The sequence below is a fragment of the Aphelocoma coerulescens genome, unplaced genomic scaffold, assembly GCF_041296385.1.
Source record: "Aphelocoma coerulescens isolate FSJ_1873_10779 unplaced genomic scaffold, UR_Acoe_1.0 HiC_scaffold_244, whole genome shotgun sequence".
Taxonomy (NCBI): Eukaryota; Metazoa; Chordata; class Aves; order Passeriformes; family Corvidae; genus Aphelocoma; species Aphelocoma coerulescens.
In genome coordinates this window covers 164,410-183,945 of record NW_027183589.1, presented here as the reverse complement: position 1 = coordinate 183,945, position 19,536 = coordinate 164,410, and the positions used below count along the sequence as shown (strand labels likewise).

Genomic DNA, 19,536 nt, shown 5'->3' with positions numbered 1-19,536 from the left:
CCGGAATTCCGGCACGGCCGCGGCGCTGCCAGGGCGGAGGGGAGGTGGGGGAATTTTGGGGGATTTTTTGGGGATTTTTGGGGAATTTTTTTTTTGATTTTTTGGGATTTTTTTGGATTTTTGGGGATTTTTTTTTGATTTTTTGGGATTTTTGGGGGGAATTTTTGGGGATTTTTTGGGATTTTTTTGGAATTTTTGGGGATTTTTTGGGGATTTTTAGGGGGCTTTTTTTTTTGATTTTTGGGGGAATTTTTTAGGATTTTTGGGGATTTTTTGGGATTTTTGGGGGATTTTTGGGGGATTTTTGGGGGATTTTTTGGGATTTTTTTTTGATTTTTTGGGGGATTTTTGGGGGAATTTTTTTGAATTTTTTTGGATTTTTTTGGGATTTTGGAGGATTTTTGGGGGTTTTTTTGGGGATTTTTTGGGAATTTTTGGGGAGTTTTTGGGATTTTTTGGGGAGTTTTTTGGGGGTTTTTTTCATTTTTTTTGAATTTTTTGGGGATTTTTTGGGGATTTTTTCAGAATTTATTGGGATTTTTTTGGCTTTTTTTTGGAATTTTTTGGGGATTTTTTTTGAATTTTTGGGGGGTTTTGGGGGGATTTTTAGGGATTTTCTTTTGGAATTCTTTGGGATTTTTTGAATTTTTTGGGGATTTTTTTTGTTAATTTTTTGGGGGTTTTTTTGGGGATTTTTTTTTTATTTTTTTGGGGTTTGGGGAATTTTTTTGGTATTTTTATGGAATTTTTGGGAGATTTTTTGGGGAATTTTTTTGGCATTTTTTGGGCTTTTTTGAAAAAATTTTTTGGAATTTTTTCAGATTTTTTTAGGGATTTTTGGGAGATTTTTTTTAAATTTTTTTGGGCTTTTTAAAACTAATTTTTAAACTTCTTTAACATTTCTTAAAACGTATTCTGATTTTTTCTCAATTTCTGGGTATTTCTTCCATGAAGAATTTAAACCAATTTTTGACCTTTTTTTTCCCGATTTTTTGTGGGTTTTTTTTTTAATTTTCAAAATTTTTTTTTTTTTCCTGATTTTTTTTTTTTTCCTCAAATTCCCGGATTTTTTTCGGGAATTCCTGCCGGGATTTTACCGCCACGTTGTAGATGGCCATGCCCACGGCGCGGTGGTCGTTGATCTTCTCGGTGGAGACGCTCTTGGTCTCGTAGGCCAAGAAAATTCCCAACAGGAGCAGGAGCCCCTTGAATCCATAAAAAATCCCTGGGAAAAAAAAACGGGAAAAGGATCCAAAATCAGATCCCAAAATTCATTTGGGGTGGAGAGAGGCAGCAAAAACCACCCAAAACCCCCTCAAATCCCAATGGATCTGCCCCGAATTTGACTGAAATCCCCCCAAATTTCACCTGAAATTCCCAAATCCCACCTGAAATTCCCAAATCCCACCCAAATCCTCTAAAAATCCCCCAAATCTCATCTGAATCCCCCCAAATTCCACCTGAAATTCCCAAATCCGACCGCGAACCCCCCAAATCTGCCCTGAAATTCCCAAATCCCACCCAAATCCTCTAAAAATCCCCCAAATCTCATCTGAATCCCCCCAAATTCCACCTGAAATTCCCAAATCCGACCGCGAACCCCCCAAATCTGCCCTGAAATTCCCAAATCCCACCCAAATCCTCTAAAAATCCCCCAGATCTCACCTGAATCCCCCCAAATTCCACCTGAAATTCCCAAATCCGACCGCGAATCCCCCCAAACTGCTCTGAAATCCCCAAAATTTCACCTGAATTCCCCCAAATTTGACCAAAACCTCCTCCAAATCCCACCTGGAACTCCCAAGTCCAACCTAAATCTCCCCAAATCTTCCCTAAATCCCCCCCAAATTCCACCTGAAATTCCCAAATCCTCCCTGGAGCCCCAAACCCAAACTCAAACCCCCCAAAATCCCACCTAAAACACCCCAAAAATCACCCATGGACCCCTGAAATCCCACCTGAAATTCCCAAATCCCACCCAAATCCCACCCAAATCCTCTGAAAATCCCCTAAATCCTCGGAAAATCCCCCAAATTTGACCTGAACCCCCCAAATTTCCCCCCCAGGACCCCCAAACCCAACCTCAACCCCCCAAAATCCCACCTAGAACACCCCAAAAATCACCCATGGACCTCTCAAATCCCACCTGAAATTCCCAAATCCCACCCAAATCCCACCCAAATCCTCTGAAAATCCCCTAAATCCTCGGAAAATCCCCCAAATTTGACCTGAACCCCCCAAATTTCCCCCCCAGGACCCCCAAACCCAACCTCAACCCCCCAAAATCCCACCTAAAACACCCCAAAAATCACCCATGGACCTCTCAAATCCCATCTGAAATTCCCAAATCCCACCCAAATCCCACCTGAAATTCCCAAAATCCTCGGAAAATCCCCCAAATTTGACCTGAACCCCCCAAATTTCCCCCAAGGACACCCCAAACCCAACCTCAAGCCCCCAAAATCCCACCTAAAACGCCCCAAAAATCACCCATGGACCTCTCAAATCCCACCCAATTCCCAAATCCCACCCAAATCCTCTCGAGATCCCCCAAATCCTCGGAAAATCCCCCAAATTTGACCTGAACCCCACAAATTTCCCCCCCAGGACCCCCAAACCCAACCTCAAGCCCCCAAAATCCCACCTAAAACACCCCAAAAATCACCCATGGACCCCTCAAATCCCACCCAAAATTCCCAAATCCCACCCAAATCCTCTCAAGATCCCCCAAATCCTCAGAAAATCCCCCAAATTTGACCTGAACCCCACAAATTTCCCCCGAGGATACCCTAAACCCAACCTCAACCCTCAAAATCCCACCTAAAACACCCCAAAAATCACCCATGGACCTCTCAAATCCCACCCAAAATTCCCAAATCCCACCCAAATCCCACCTGAAATTCCCAAAATCCTCAGAAAATCCCCCAAATTTGACCTGAACCCCCCAAATTTCCCCCCCAGGACCCCCAAACCCAACCTCAACCCCCCCAAATCCCACCTAAAACACCCCAAAAATCACCCATGGACCCCTGAAATCCCACCTGAAATTCCCCAATCCCACCCAAATCCTCTGAAAATCCCCCAAATCCTCGGAAAATCCCCCAAATTTGACCTGAACCCCACAAATTTCCCCCGAGGATACCCCAAACCCAACCTCAAGCCCCCAAAATCCCACCTAAAACACCCCAAAAATCACCCATGGACCCCTCAAATCCCACCCAAAATTCCCAAATCCCACCCAAAATTCCCAAATCCCCCCAAATCCTCTGAAAATCCCCCAAATTTGACCTGAACCCCACAAATTTCCCCCGAGGATACCCCAAACCCAACCTCAACCCTCAAAATCCCACCTAAAACACCCCAAAAATCACCCATGGACCTCTCAAATCCCACCCGAAATTCCCAAATCCCACCCAAATCCTCTGAAAATCCCCCAAATCCTTGGAAAATCCCCCAAATTTGACCTGAACCCCCCAAATTTCCCCCCCAGGACCCCCAAACCCAACCTCAACCCCCCAAAATCCAACCTAAAACACCCCAAAAATCACCCATGGACCCCTCAAATCCCACCTGAAATTCCCCAATCCCACCCAAATCCCACCTGAAATTCCCAAAATCCTTGGAAAATCCCCCAAATTTGACCTGAACCCCCCCAAATTTCCCCCCCAGGACCCCCAAACCCAACCTCAACCCCCCAAAATCCCACCTAAAACACCCCAAAAATCACCCATGGACCCCTGAAATTCCCTAATCCCACCCAAATCCCACCTAAAACTTCCAAATCCAACCTAAATCTCCCCAAATCTTCCCTAAATCCCCTCAAATTCCACCTGGACCATCCCAAATCCTCCCTGGAGCCCCAAATCCAACCTCAAACCCCCAAAATCCCACCTAAAACACCCCAAAAATCACCCATGGACCTCTCAAATCCCACCCGAAATTCCCAAATCCCACCCAAATCCCACCTGAAATTCCCAAAATCCTCGCAAAATCCCCCAAATTTGACCTGACCCCCCCAAAATTTCCCCCCCAAACCCCGCACCGAGCCAGGTGTTCATCTTGGTGGAGCTGCAGTGCTCGAGCTGGGGCAGGATGGACACGTCCATGTCCGACTTGGGCTCCTCCTTGGTGAATTCCTGGGAAAAACGGCCGGGATTCGGCAATTTGGGGCGAGTTTCGGGGAGTTTCGGGGTGGTTTGGGGAGTTTTGAGGTGTTTTGGGGTGTTTTGAGGTGGTTTGAGGTGGTTTGAGGCGTTTTGGGGAGTTTAGGGGAATTTTGAGGAGTTTTTGAGGTGTTTTGGGGAGTTTTGAGGTGTTTTGGGGAGTTTAGGGGAATTTTGAGGAGTTTTGAGGTGTTTTGGGGAGTTTAGGGGAATTTTGAGGAGTTTTGAGGTGTTTTGGGGAGTTTTGGGGTGTTCGGGGGAATTTTGAGGAGTTTTGAGGAGTTTTGAGGTGTTTTGGGGAGTTTTGAGGAGTTTTGGGGAGTTTTGAGGTGTTTTGAGGAGTTTTGAGGTGTTTTGAGGTGTTTTGGGGAGTTTAGGGGAGTTTTGAGGAGTTTTGAGGTGTTTTGAGGTGTTTTGGGGAGTTTTGAGGAGTTTTGAGGTGTTTTGGGGAGTTTAGGGGAATTTTGAGGAGTTTTGAGGAGTTTTGGGGTGTTTTGGGGAGTTTTGAGGAGTTTTGAGGTGTTTTGGGGAGTTTAGGGGAGTTTTGAGGTGTTTTGGGGAGTTTTGAGGTGTTTTGGGGAGTTTTGGGGAGTTTAGGGGAATTTTGAGGAGTTTTGAGGTGTTTTGGGGAGTTTAGGGGAATTTTGAGGAGTTTTGAGGTGTTTTGGGGAGTTTTGAGGAGTTTTGGAGAGTTTTGAGGAATTCTGAGGTGTTTTGGAGAATTTTCACAGGTGTTTTGAGGCGTTTTGAGGTGTTTTGAGGCATTTTGGGGAGTTTTGGGGAATTTTGAGGTGTTTTGGAGAATTTTGAGGAATTCTGAGGCGTTTTGGGGAGTTTTGAGGTGTTTTGAGGTGTTTTGGAGAATTTTAAGGTGTATTGAGGCGTTTTGGGGAGTTTTGACGTGTTTTGGGAAGTTTTGAGGTGTCTTGCAGTATTTTGAGGTATTTTGGTGCATTTGGGGGCATTTTGGGGTGTTTTGAGGCATTTTGAGGTGTTTTGGGGCGTTTTGGGGCGTTTTGAGGTGTTTTGGAGCATTTTGGGGTGTTTTGGGGCATTTTGGGGTGTTTTGAGGCGTTTTGAGGTGTTTGGGGGCATTTTTGGGGCATTTTGAGGTGTTTTGGAGCATTTTGAGGCGTTTCGGGCTGTTTTGAGGTGGACACAGCCAGGGCCGAACCCTCCAGCTGTTCCTCAACACCTCGAGCACCCCAAAAATCCATCCCCAAAACCTCCAGGAGCCCTTTCCCAAACACCTCGAGAACCTCCCCCGAACACCTCGAGCAGCCCAAACCGCCCCAAAACGCCCCAAAACGCCCCGAAACGCCCCGAAACCGACTCCAAACACCTCGACCCGCCCCCCAAAAGAAAGAGCCCCCCCCTCACCTCGATGGTGCGGTGCAGGGGGTCCACGATCTGCCACACGCTCAGGGTGACGACGTCGAAGGCCACCAGCCCCCCCACGGTGGCGTAGAGCTTCCAGGGCTCCAGGCTCTGGAAAGGGCGGAATTTCCCGGTCACCGGTGTCCGGGGGAAAGGGCGGAATTTCCCGGTCACCGGCAGCGAGGGGCCGGCAGGAGGCCCGGGGAATGGCCAGGACGTGAGGGAAGGGCCGGATGCCAACACCCAAATCCCGATGGAAAACCCAAATCCCGATGGGAACGCCTGGATCCCGACGACCCTGATCCCAACGACACCCGGATTCCCAAGGGAACACCCGGATCCTGATGGAAAACCTGGATCCCGATGACCCTGATCCCAACGACACCCGGATCCCAAGGGAACACCCGGATCCTGATGGAAAACCTGGATCCCAATGACCCTGATCCCAACGACACCCGGATCCCAAGGGAACACCCGGATCCTGATGGAAAACCTGGATCCTGATGGAAAACCTGGATCCCGACGACACCCGGATCCCAAGGGAACACCCGGATCCCAAAGGAACACCCGGATCCCAATGGAAGACTCAAATCCCGATGGGAAAACCCAAATCCCGATGACCCTGATCCCAACGACACCCGGATCCCAATGGAACACCCGGATCTCAAGGGAACACCCGGATCCTGATGGAAAACCTGGATCCCGATGACCCTGATCCCAATGACACCCAGATCCCAAGGGAACACCCGGATCCCAAGGGAACACTGGATCCCAATGATCGTGATCCCAATGACACCCGAATCCCAAGGGAACACCCAGATCCGAAGGGAACACCCAGATCCGAAGGGAACACCTGGATACCGATGGAACACCCGAATCCCAATGAGCCCATTCCCAGTGGAACACTCGGATCCCAGAAGAACACCCGGATCCTGATGGAACACCCGGATCCCAATGGAAAACCTGGATCCCAATGACCCCAACCCCAATGGAACACCTGGATCCCAAGGGAACACCCGGATCCCAGCGGAACACCCAGATCCCAATGGACCACCCGGATCCCAATGACCCTGATCCCAATGACACCCGGCTCCCAAAGGAACACCCGGATCCCAAAGGAACACCTGGATCCCAACAGAACACCCGGATCCCAGAGGAACTCCTGGATCCCAATGGAACACCCAGATCCCGACAGAACACCCGGATCCCAATGGAAAACCTGGATCCCAATGACCCCAACCCCAATGGAACACCCAGATCCCAAGGGAACACCCGAATCCCAGCGGAACACCCAGATCCCAATGGACCACCTGGATCCCAATGACCCTGATCCCAATGACACCCGGATCCCAAAGGAACACCCAGATCCCAAAGGAACACCTGGATCCCGACGGAAAACCTGGATCCCGACGGAAAACCCGGATCCCGATAGAAAACCCGGATCCCAACGGAACACCCGGATCCCAACGGAAAACCCGGATCCCAACGGAACACCCGGATCCCAACGGAACCCCCAGCTCCCCAAAACACCCCCCCCATCCCCCCATCCCAACAACAACCCCGAGGCAACACCCATCTCCCAACCCCCCATTCCCCACCCCCACCTCCACCCCCCCCCCCAGGTTTTCCCAGGAATTTCCCGGGAATTCCTCGCCTTCCGCTTGTCCTTCTTGTCGTCCTTCTTGGTGAAGACGGTGTGCACCCACCAGATCTTGGTGAACATGCTGCCGTAGGCCAGGCTGAATCCCAATCCCAGCAGCCACAGCCGCGCCTGGAAAACACCGCTCGGAATTCCCCGCTCGGAATTCCCTCCTCGGAATTCCCCCTCGGAGTTCCCCCTCGGAGTTCCCGCTCGCGCTTCCTGCTCCGACTGTCGCGCGCGCCTGGGAATGGGGGGTCCTTTGGCGGTTGCTGGGGTTGGTGTGGCTGTTCCCGCTCTGGTTGTTGCCGTGCCTGGTTGTGTTTCCGACTGTTCCTCCTCCACCTCTTCCCATTCCCTGTTTTTCCCCCTCCCCGGCTGCGTCTCCGACTGTTCCCCCTCCGATTGTTCCCATTCCATGTCCCTCTGCCTGTTCCGTTCCCTGTTTTTCCCCATCCCTGGCTGCGTCTCCGACTGTTCCATTTCCATTTCCCCATCCCCGGCTGTAGCTCCGACTGTTCCTCCTCCGCCTCTTCCCATTCCCTGTTTTCCCCCCTCCCTGGTTGTGTTTCCGACTGTTCCACTTCCATTTCCCCATTCCCGGCTGTAGCTCCGACTGTTCCTCCTCCGCCTCTTCCCATTCCCTGGTTTTACCCCATCCCCGGCCGTGTTTCCAACTGTTCCTCCTCTGCCTGTTCCCATTCCCTGTTTTCCCCATCCCCAGCTGTATTTCCAACTGTTCCTCCTCTGCTTCTTCCCATTCCCTGTTTTTTCCCCATCCCCGGCTGCGTCTCCGACTGTTCCACTTCCATTTTTCCCATTCACTGTCCCTCCGCCTGTTCCCATTCCCTGTTTTTCCCCCATCCCTGGTTGCATTTCCGACTGGTTTTCCTCCATTTATCCCCGTTTCCTGTCTTTCTGCCTGTTTCTCCTCCACCTCTTCCCATTCCCTGTTTCTCCCCCTCCCCGGCTGCGTCTCCGACTGTTCCTCCTCTGATTGTTCCCATTCCCTGTTCCTCTGCCTGTTCCATTCCCTGTTTTTCCCCATCCCCGGCTGTGTCTCCGACTGTTCCACTTCCATTTCCCCACCCCGGCTGTGTCTCCAACTGTTCCTCCTCCACCTCTTCCCATTCCCTGTTTTTCCCCCCTCCCCGGCCGTGTTTCCGCCTGTTCCTCCTCCGCCTGTTCCCAACTCTTCCTCCTCCAATTCTCCCCATTCCTGGCTGTGTTTCCAACTGGTTTTCCTCCATTAATCCCCATTTCCCGTCTCTCCGCCTGTTCCTCCTCCACCTCTTCCCATTCCCTGTTTTTCCCCCTCCCTGGCTGCATCTCCGACTGTTCCCCCTCCGATTGTTCCCATTCCATGTCCTTCTGCCTGTTCCATTCCCTGTTTTTCCCCCTCCCCAGCTGCGTCTCCGACTGTTCCACTTCCATTTCCCCATCCCCGGCTGTGTTTCCGACTGTTCCTCCTCCACCTCTTCCCATTCCCTGTTTTTCCCCCATCCCCGGCCGTGTTTCCGCCTGTTCCTCCTCCGCCTGTTCCCAACTCTTCCTCCTCCAATTCTCCCCATTCCTGGCTGTGTTTCCGACTGGTTTTCCTCCATTTATCCCCATTTCCTGTCTCTCCACCTCTCCCCATTCCCTGGTTTTCCCCCTTCCCGGCTGCATCTCCGGCCGTTCCTCCTCCAATTTCCTCTTCCGATTGTTCCCAACTCTTCCTCCTCCAGTTCTCCTCATCCCTGGCCGTGTTTCCGCCTGTTCCTCCTCCGATTGTTCCCATTCCCTGTTTTTTTTCCCCCCTTCTCCGCCTGTTCCCGCCCCGTTCCCACCTGGCAGACGAACGGGAACAATCCCGGCCCGATGTGGTACCCGTCGAGCCCCAGCGGGAAAACGGCGGCGAGCGCCAGGGTACAACCGACGGCCGTCATGTTGTTCAGGTAGGGCTGGGAATTCTGGATGTACCTGCCGGAAAAAAACCGGGAACGACGAGGTGACACCTCCCCCCCACCACCCCCCTCCCTTTTCCAAGGGAAAAACAGGAATGGGAGGCGGGAAAATGGGAAATGGAGTGCGACAACCGCAGCTCCGGCAACACCCGGACACAGCTGGGGTGTCCCAACAATGTCACTGTCAGTTGAAGGTGTCTTTTCCCAGTTTTTCCCCAATTTTTCCCTATTTTTCCCCATTTTTCCCCATTTCCCCCCGTTTTTCCCTGGGTTTTTTGCAGTTTTCCCTCTTTTTCCCTAGTTTTCCCTGTTTTTCCCTAGTTTTCCCCATTTTTCCCTAGTTTTCCCCGGTTTTCCCTCGTTTTCCCCTATATTTATCTGCTTCTCACAGTTTTCCCCCAGTTTCTCCCATTTTCCCCTGGTTTCGCGTTTTTTCCCAGTTTTTCCTCGGTTTCTCCCAATTTTCCCTGTTTTCCCCACTTTTTTCTCCATTTTCCCCACTTTTCCCTGTTTTTCCTGGGGCTTTTTTTCCAACTCTTCCTCATTTTCCCCCTCCCTGGAATTTTGGGGAGGTTTGGGAATAAACCCCTAAAATCTGAAGACGGTTTTTGGGTTAAATCCCTGAAATTTTGGAGCCACCCCCCTGTAAAAATGTGAAACTTTGGGACTAAACCCACGAATTCCATGGGGTTTTTTGGGTTAAACCCCTAAAATTCAGGGGGTTTTTTGCCCCAAACACCCAAAATCCCAGGAAATTTGGGGAATTTGGGGATTTTTCCCACCTCACGTGCCCGTTGTAGATGTTGAAGGCCAAGCAGACGACGGCCAGGACGATCCCCAGTGACGCCAACACCGACACAGAGATGAACAATTTTTGGGACAGGAACCGGAACGTGGTGATCACCTTGGTGTAATCGGCCGGAGGGGAACCCCCTGGGGAAAAAAATCGGGAATTTGGGACCAACCCCCCAAAATTTGGGAATATTCGGAGGGATTTTCCCCGTTTTTCCCCATTTTCCCCCCATTTTTCTCTGTTTTCCCCCATTTTTTCCCAGTTTTTCCCAGTTTTTCCTCAGCTTTCCCCAGGTTTTTCCATTTTTCCCAGTTTTTCCCTACTTTTTCCCTTTTTTTTCCCCATTTCCCATTTTTCCATTTCCCCCCATTCCCCTCCTATTTTTCCCCATGTTTTCCCCAGTTTTCCCCAGTTTTTCCTCAGTTTTCCCCAGGTTTTTCCATTTTCCCCCATTTTTCCCAGTTTTTCCCTAGTTGTTCCCCGGTTTTTTTCCCATTTCCCATTTTTCTATTTCCCCCCATTTTCCCCCCTATTTTCCCCCATTTTTCCCCATTTTCCACCTATTTCCCCCCATTTCCCCCCCATTTTCCCCCATTCCCCCCCATTTTCCCCATTTTTCCCCATTACCCCCCCTTTTTCCCCCGTTTTCCCCGTTTTTTCCCAGTTTTTCCTCCGTTTTCCCCAGATTTTTCCATTTTTCCCCCATTTTTCCCAGTTTTCCCCATTTTCCCCCGCTCTCACCGATCCATTTGTCGTTGTTGTACCAGGACAGGTTGTCCTTGGTGCTGTCGTAGTACCCGATCTTCTTGTAGACGCCGCCTGCGGGGACACCGGGACAGGTGACACCGGGACAGGTGACACCAGGATAGGTGACACCGGGACAGGTGACACCGGGACAGGTGGTGACACCTCGGGGGTGGCACCGGTGGCACTTCCCGGGGCCACCCCGATCCCGGTTTTTGGGGACATCTGTGGGTGGTGGAGCCAGAGGGGGTCGGTGGCACTTGGGTGTCACCTCAACGTCCTTTGATGTCACCTCAACGTCCCTCAGTGTCACCCAATTGTCCCCAATGCCACCCAGTTGTCCCCGATGCCACCCGGTTGTCCCCCGATGCCACCTGGTTGTCCCCTCACCTTGGAGCTGCTCGATGAGGGTCCAGGCCATGCGGGAACCGCTGGCGTCAAAGACGACGTGGCCCTGGTGGGGACACGGGGATGGAGTTGGGGCCACCCTTGGTGTCACCTTCACCCAAGAAGGAGGGTGGGGACCACACTGGGGACACCTCGATGGCACCTTCACCCAAGGCCGACTTTCGGGGCCACCCTTGGTGTCACCTTCACCCAAGGGTGACTTTCGGGGCCACATTTTTGAGGAACCTTCACCCAACACGAAGATTTGGTGACACCTCAACGTCCCCTCCGTCCGAGGATGACTTTTGGGGACGCACTTTGGTGTCACCTCCACCCGTTTTGGGGCCACCGGGGACGCACCGAGACGCCCTCGAAGGCCGAAGAGTTGAGGGCCCGGTAGATCTCGTCGGTGATGTTCTTGTTGTTGTAGTTGAAGTCCTCCAGCCGCAGCCCCTTCTTGACCAACTCTTGGGACGTCTTGTTGAGCGCCAAGGCCAAGGCCCAGATGGCGTCGTAGGCCAGGGGCGCCTCCTGGAACCCCCCGGTCTCCTCCGGGTTCTTCCCCAACCTCTTCTGGAGCTTCTCGATGAACTCCTGCGACGTCTGGTGGCCAACACCCAACATTGACCCAACGGTTGGGTTGGTTGACACCCAGCATTGACCCAGTGTTGGCCCCATGGTTGGATTGGAGACCACCCAAGGTTGACCCCATGGTTGGGTTGGCCAACACTCAATGTTGACCCCATGGTTGAATTGGAGACCACCCAAGGTTGACCCCGTGGTTGAGTTGGAGACCACCCAAGGTTGACCCGATGGTTGGGTTGGCCAACACTCAATGTTGACCCCATGGTTGAGTTGGAGACCACCCAAGGTTGACCCGATGGTTGGGTTGGCCAACACTCAATGTTGACCCCATGGTTGAGTTGGAGGCCACCCAAGGTTGACCCCATGGTTGGGTTGGAGACCACTCAAGGTTGACCCAATGGTTGGGTTGGAGACCACCCAAGGTTGACCCAATGGCTGGTTTGGTCAACACCCAATGTTGACCCAATGGTTGGGTTGGCCAACACTCAGTGTTGACCCCATGGCTGAGTTGGAGACCACCCAAGGTTGACCCATGGTTGGGTTGGCCAACACCCAATGTTGACCCAATGGTTGGGTTGGTCAACACCCAATGTTGGCCCAATGTTAGAGTTGGAGACCACCCAATGTTGACCCAGTGGTTGAGTTGGAGACCACCCATGGTTGACCCCCATGGTTGGATTGGCCAACACTCAACACTGATGTTGCAGTTGGGTTGGAGACCACCCAAGGTTGACCCCATGGTTGGGTTGGCCAACACCCAACGGTTGGGTTGGCCATCACCCAACAAGAACCCAACGGTTGGGTCGGTTGACCCCTCCCAGTGCTCCCAGTGCTCCCAGTGCTCCCAGTACCATGTTGGAGATGCTGCGGGTGTTCTCGGGGTTGAGCATGACGATCTCGGTGGTGACGTGGCCCTCGACGGCCTCGGCCATCTCGGCCTCGGTGCAGTTGATGGCCGGGTCCTTGATGCGGAACCAGTTGTCGGCGTACCAGCCAATCAGGAACCAGACGTATTTCTTGCCGTAGAGCTTCTCCTTGTAGACCTGGAAAGGTGGGGAGATCCATCCGCAATCGGTCAGTTTCCATCCTCGGAATCCATCATCCAAATCCGTCATCATCATCCATCCATCATCCATCAATTTCCATCATCCATCATCGGAATCCATCATCATCATCCATCCGTCATCCATCAATTTCCATCATCCATCATCGGAATCCGTCATCATCATCCATCCGTCATCCATCAATTTCCATCATCCATCATCGGAATCCGTCATCATCATCCATCCATCATCCATCAATTTCCATCATCCATCATCGGAATCCGTCATCCATCGTCATCATCCATCCATCGATTTCCATCATCCATCATCGGAATCCGTCATCCATCGTCATCGTCCATCCATCGATTTCCATCATCCATCATCGGAATCCGTCATCCATCGTCATCGTCCATCCATCGTCATCATCCATTTGTCATCCATCAATTTCAATCATCCGTCCTCGGAATCCGTCATCCAAATCCATCATCCATCGTCATCATCCATTCTTCATCCATCAGGTTCCATCATCCATCATCGGAATCCATCATCCATCATTGGGATCCATCCATGATCCATCAATTTCCATCATCCATCATTGGGATCCATCCATGATCCATCAATTTCCATCATCCATCATCGGAATCCGTCATCCATCATCATCATCCATCCATCATCCACCAATTTCCATCATCCACCATCAGAATCCATCATCCAAATCCATCATCCATCATCATCATCCATTCTTCATCCATCAGGTTCCATCATCCATCATTGGAATCCGTCATCCATCACTGGGATCCATCCATCATCCATCAATTTCCATCATCCATCATCGGAATCCATCATCCATCATTTGGATCCATCCATGATCCATCAATTTCCGTGATCCATCATTGGAATCCGTCATCCATCACTGGGATCCATCCATCATCCATCAATTTCCATCATCCATCATCGGAATCCGTCATCCATCATTTGGATCCATCCATGATCCATCAATTTCCGTGATCCATCATTGGAATCCAGCATTGGAGTCCATCATTGATCATCCATCGTCATCCATCCATCCATCATCCATCAATTTCCATCATCCATCATCGGAATCCGTCATCCATCATTGGGATCCATCCATGATCCAGCATCGTTCATCATCATCCATCCATCATCCATCCATTTCCATTGTCCATCATCCACCCCATTCCCATCCCATTCCCATCCCATCTCCACCCCATCCCCATCCCATTCCCACCATTCCCACCCCATTCCCATCCCATTCCCATCCCATTCCCACCCTATTCCCATCCCATTCCCACCATTCCCACCATTCCCATCCATCCCCACCCCATTCCCATCCCATTCCCATCCCATCCCCATTCCCACCATCCCCATCCCATTCCCATCCCCATCCCATTCCCACCATTCCCAGCCCATTCCCAGCCCATTCCCGGTCCATTCCCATCCCATTCCCATCCCATTCCCATCCCATTCCCCCTTTTCCCACCCCATTCCCGCCCCATTCCCACTTTTCCCATACCATTCCCACCATTCCCACCCCATTCCCGCCATTCCCATCCCATTCCCACTTTTCCCATCCCATTCCCACCATTCCCATCCCATTCCCACTATTCCCACCCCATTCCCACCCCATTCCCGCCATTCCCATCCCATTCCCACTTTTCCCATCCCATTCCCATCCCATTCCCCTCCCATTCCCACTTTTCCCATCCCCTTCCCATCCCATTCCCACCCCATTCCCATCCCATTCCCACCATTCCCAGCCCATTCCCACCCCATTCCCAGTCCATTCCCATCCCATTCCCATCCCATTCCCATCCCATTCCCCTCCCATTCCCACTTTTCCCATCCCCTTCCCATCCCATTCCCACCCCATTCCCATCCCATTCCCACCATTCCCAGCCCATTCCCACCCCATTCCCGGTCCATTCCCATCCCATTCCCATCCCATTCCCATCCCATTCCCCTCCCATTCCCACTTTTCCCATCCCATTCCCATCCCATTCCCACCCTATTCCCATCCCATTCCCACCATTCCCAGCCCATTCCCACCCCATTCCCGGTCCATTCCCATCCCATTCCCATCCCATTCCCATCCCATTCCCCTCCCATTCCCCCTTTTCCCACCCCATTCCCGCCCCATTCCCACCCTATTCCCATCCCATTCCCACCATTCCCACCATTCCTACCCCATTCCCGCCATTCCCACCCCATTCCTGCTTTTCCCATCCCATTCCCACCCCATTCCCATCCCATTCCCACCATTCCCATCCCATTCCCGCCCCATTCCCGCTTTTCCCACCCCTCACCTCACAGAAGACTTTCCGCGCCTCCGTCTCGTAGAAGAGCCCCACGATGATCCGGGCGTCCTGGCGCTGCGGGATTGGTCGCTCTCTCAGGCCCCGCCCACCTCATTTGAATAAATTTGCATCCGCCTCCCGCCATTTTGTCTCCTCATCGGATCTTTGGGGCGGTTCCTCCTTTTTTTGGGAGGTCCGCCATGGTTGGGAGGGTCCCGAGGGTGGGGTGGGACCTCGGGGTGGCCTCACCTTGAGGTTCCGGACGGGCGCGGCGGGGTCGGAGAAGAAGCTCTGGCGGAAGGTGATCTCCAGCCCGGCCTCCTTCACCCGCTGGTCGAGGTCATCGAGGGTCTGGGGGGGGACACGGGGGCATCAAAAATGGGTTGGGAGCCACCAAAAATGGGTTGGGGGCACCAAAAATGGGTTGGGGGCACCTAAAATGGGTTGGGGGCATCAAAAATGGGTTGGGGGCATCAAGGAGGGGTTGGGGCCACCAAAAATGGGTTGAGGGCATCTAAGAGGGGTTGGGGGCATCAAGGAGGGGGTTTGGGGCCACCAAGGACAATTTGTGGCCACCGAGGAGGACTTGGGGTCACCAAAAAGGACTTGCAGCCACCAAGGAGGATTTGGGGCCATCAAGGACAATTTGGGACCACCAAGGAGGGATTTGGGGCCATCAAGGAGGGATTTGGGGCCATCAAGGAGGGATTTGGGACCACCAAGGAGGGATTTGGGGCCATCAAGGAGGGATTTGGGGCCACCAAGGAGGATCTGAAGCCACCAAGGAGGGATTTGGGACCACCAAGGAGGATTTGGGGCCACCAAGGAGGGATTTGGGACCACCAAGGAGGGATTTGGGACCACCAAGGACAATTTGAGGCCACCAAGGAGGATTTGGAGCCACCAAGGAGGGATTTGTGGCCACCAAGGCCAGCTTGGAATTCCGGGATTGACTCGGCCACGGATCGGGAACGCCGGGACGGTTTCGGGGTGTCGGGAACGGCGTCAGTCGGACTCCGGGGGCATTTTTGGGGCCACCAAGGAGGATCTGGAGCCACCAAAGAGGCTCTGGAGCCTCCAAGGAGGACTTGGAGCCACCAAGGAGGATTTGGGGCCACCAAGGAGGGATTTGGAGCCACCAAGGAGGGATTTGGAGCCACCAAGGAGGGATTTGGAGCCACCAAGGAGGGATTTGGAGCCACCAAGGAGGACTTGAGGTCCCCAAGGACAATTTGAGGCCACCAAGGAGGACTTGGAGCCACCAAGGAGGATTTGTGGCCACCAAAAATGGTTTGGGGTCACCAAGGAGGCCTTGGAGCCACCAAGGTGGACTTGGAACCACCAAGGAGGGATTTGTGGCCACCAAGACCAGCTTGGAATTCCGGGATTGACTCGGCCACGGATCGGGAACGGTTTCGGGGCGTCGGGGCCGTTTTTGGGGTCCGTACCGAGGTGAAGACCTCCGTGGTCTGCTGGATGGTGGCGATCTTGGTCCAGCCCCACTTCTTGAAGAGCTGGACCCGCGTGGGGTTGTGGAGCGTGGCCGAGGGGTGCGTCCGGAAAAAGGTCGGGAAGCGCTGGCGGTTGGAGAGCGCCGGGGAGCTGGAGCCGTAGGAAAGCTGGGAATTGCCAAGGGATTCGGAGGGGGGGGAGGGGCGGTTAGTGGGGGATGGGTGGGGGTGGGGGGTGGGGGGTGGGGGGGATGGTGGGAATGGGGTGGGAATGGGGAGTAGGGAATGACCTGGGAATGGTGGGAATGGGGAGTAGGGAACGATCTGGGAACGACCTGGGAATGACCTGGGAATGACCTGGGAATGATGGGAATGGTGGGAATGGGAAGTAGGGAACAATCTGGGAATGGTGGGAATGGTGGGAATGACCTGGGAATGTCCTGGGAATGACCTGGGAACGACCTGGGAATGATGGGAATGTTGGGAATGGGGAGTAGGGAACGACCTGAGAGTGATGGGAACAACTGGAAACAACTGGAAACAACTGGGAATGGCCTGGGAATCGCCTGGGAATGACCTGGGAACGACATAGGAACGACCTGGGAATGGTGGGAATGGGGAGTAGGGAATGATCTGGGAGTGATGGGAACAACTGGGAACGACTGGGAATGGCGGGAATGGTGGGAATGGGGAGGAAGGAACAATCTGGGAATGGTGGGAATGGTGGGAATGTCCTGGGAATGTCCTGGGAATGTCCTGGGAATGATGGGAATGATGGGAATGATGGGAATGATGGGAATGGTGGGAATGGGGAGTAGGGAACGATCTGGGAATGGTGGGAATGGGATGGGAATGACTGGGAATGACTGGGAACAATGGGAATGGCCTGGGAGTGATGGGAGCAACTGGGAATGATGGGAGCAACTGGGAATGATGGGAATGTCCTGGGAACGACCTGGGAGTGATGGGAATGTCCTGGGAATGACCTGGGAATGACTGGGAATGACTGGGAACGATGGGAATGGCCTGGGAGTGATGGGAATGGTGGGAATGTCCTGGGAATGACCTGGGAATGGTGGGAATGGTGGGAATGGTGGGAATGATGGGAATGATGGGAATGATGGGAATGGTGTGTAGGGAACGATCTGGGAATGGTGGGAATGGGGAGTAGGGAATGAACTGGGAATGATGGGAATGATGGGAATGATGGGAATGGGGGTGGTGGGAATGATCTGGGAATGGTGGGAATGTCCTGGGAACAACCTGGGAACGACCTGGGAATGATGGGAATGGTGGGGAGTAAGGAACGACCTGGGAATGGTGGGAATGGGGAGTAGGGAACGATCTGGGAGTGATGGGAACGACTGGGAATGACTGGGAATGACCGGGAACGACGGGAATGGCCTGGGAGTGATGGGAACAACTGGGAACAACTGGAAACGACTGGGAACAACTGGGAATGACAGGAATGGCCTGGGAGTGATGGAAATGGTGGGAATGGGGGTATTGGGAATGATCTGGCAGTGATGGGAATGGTGGGAATGATGGGAATGGTGGGAATGGTGTGTAGGGAACGATCTGGGAATGGTGGGAATGTCCTGGGAATCACCTGGGAATGACCTGGGAATGACCTGGGAATGATGGGAATGTTGGGAATGGGGAGTAGGGAACGACCTGAGAGTGATGGGAACAACTGGAAACAACTGGGAACGACCTGGGAACAACTGGGAATGGCGGGAATGGCCTGGGAATGACCTGGGAACGACATAGGAACGACCTGGGAATGGTGGGAATGGGGAGTAGGGAATGATCTGGGAGTGATGGGAACAACTGGGAACGACTGGGAATGGCGGGAATGGTGGGAATGGGGAGGAGGGAACAATCTGGGAATGGTGGGAATGGTGGGAACGTCCTGGGAATGTCCTGGGAATGACCTGGGAATGACCTGGGAATGACCTGGGAATGATGGGAATGATGGGAATAGTGGGAATGGGGAGTAGGGAACGATCTGGGAATGGTGGGAATGGGATAGAAATGACTGGGAATGACTGGGAACAATGGGAATGGCCTGGGAGTGATGGGAGCAACTGGGAATGATGGGAGCAACTGGGAATGATGGGAATGTCCTGGGAACGACCTGGGAGTGATGGGAATGTCCTGGGAATGACCTGGGAATGACTGGGAATGACTGGGAACGATGGGAATGGCCTGGGAGTGATGGGAATGGTGGGAATGTCCTGGGAATGACCTGGGAATGGTGGGAATGGTGGGAATGCTGGGAATGGTGTGTAGGGAACGATCTGGGAATGGTGGGAATGGGGAGTAGGGAACGAACTGGGAATGATGGAAATGATGGGAATGATGGGAATGGGGGTGGTGGGAATGATCTGGGAATGGTGGGAATGTCCTGGGAACAACCTGGGAACGACCTGGGAATGATGGGAATGGTGGGGAGTAAGGAACAACCTGGGAATGGTGGGAATGGGGAGTAGGGAACGATCTGGGAGTGATGGGAACGACTGGGAATGACTGGGAATGACCGGGAACGACGGGAATGGCCTGGGAGTGATGGGAACAACTGGGAACAACTGGAAACGACTGGGAACAACTGGGAATGACAGGAATGGCCTGGGAGTGATGGAAATGGTGGGAATGGGGGTATTGGGAATGATCTGGCAGTGATGGGAATGGTGGGAATGATGGGAATGGTGGGAATGGTGTGTAGGGAACGATCTGGGAATGGTGGGAATGTCCTGGGAATCACCTGGGAATGACCTGGGAATGACCTGGGAATGATGGGAATGGTGGGAATGGGGAGTAGGGAACGACCTGAGAGTGATGGGAACAACTGGAAACAACTGGGAACGACCTGGGAACAACTGGGAATGGCGGGAATGGCCTGGGAATGACCTGGGAACGACATAGGAACGACCTGGGAATGGTGGGAATGGGGAGTAGGGAATGATCTGGGAGTGATGGGAACAACTGGGAACAACTGGGAACAACTGGGAATGGCGGGAATGGTGGGAATGGGGAGGAGGGAACAATCTGGGAATGGTGGGAATGGTGGGAATGTCCTGGGAATGTCCTGGG

At 52.8% G+C, this 19,536-nt stretch overlaps 1 protein-coding gene across 2 annotated transcripts in view; it reads right to left on the bottom strand.

Moving 5' to 3' along the window:
- GABBR1 (gamma-aminobutyric acid type B receptor subunit 1) overlaps positions 1–19,536 on the bottom strand; it is a 49,081-nt gene that overhangs the window by 10,791 nt on the left and 18,754 nt on the right. For both annotated transcript variants that reach the window (XM_068999147.1, XM_068999148.1), the window contains 13 exons: positions 16,441–16,611; positions 15,242–15,343; positions 15,002–15,067; positions 12,486–12,677; positions 11,410–11,652; positions 11,053–11,116; positions 10,660–10,737; positions 9,908–10,058; positions 9,009–9,141; positions 7,195–7,311; positions 5,544–5,651; positions 4,043–4,136; positions 1,098–1,225 (listed from right to left, as the gene is read on the bottom strand). In XM_068999147.1, coding sequence (XP_068855248.1) covers positions 1,098–1,225; positions 4,043–4,136; positions 5,544–5,651; positions 7,195–7,311; positions 9,009–9,141; positions 9,908–10,058; positions 10,660–10,737; positions 11,053–11,116; positions 11,410–11,652; positions 12,486–12,677; positions 15,002–15,067; positions 15,242–15,343; positions 16,441–16,611 — 1,647 coding nt within the window. The remainder of the gene's footprint in view (positions 1–1,097; positions 1,226–4,042; positions 4,137–5,543; positions 5,652–7,194; positions 7,312–9,008; positions 9,142–9,907; positions 10,059–10,659; positions 10,738–11,052; positions 11,117–11,409; positions 11,653–12,485; positions 12,678–15,001; positions 15,068–15,241; positions 15,344–16,440; positions 16,612–19,536) is intronic.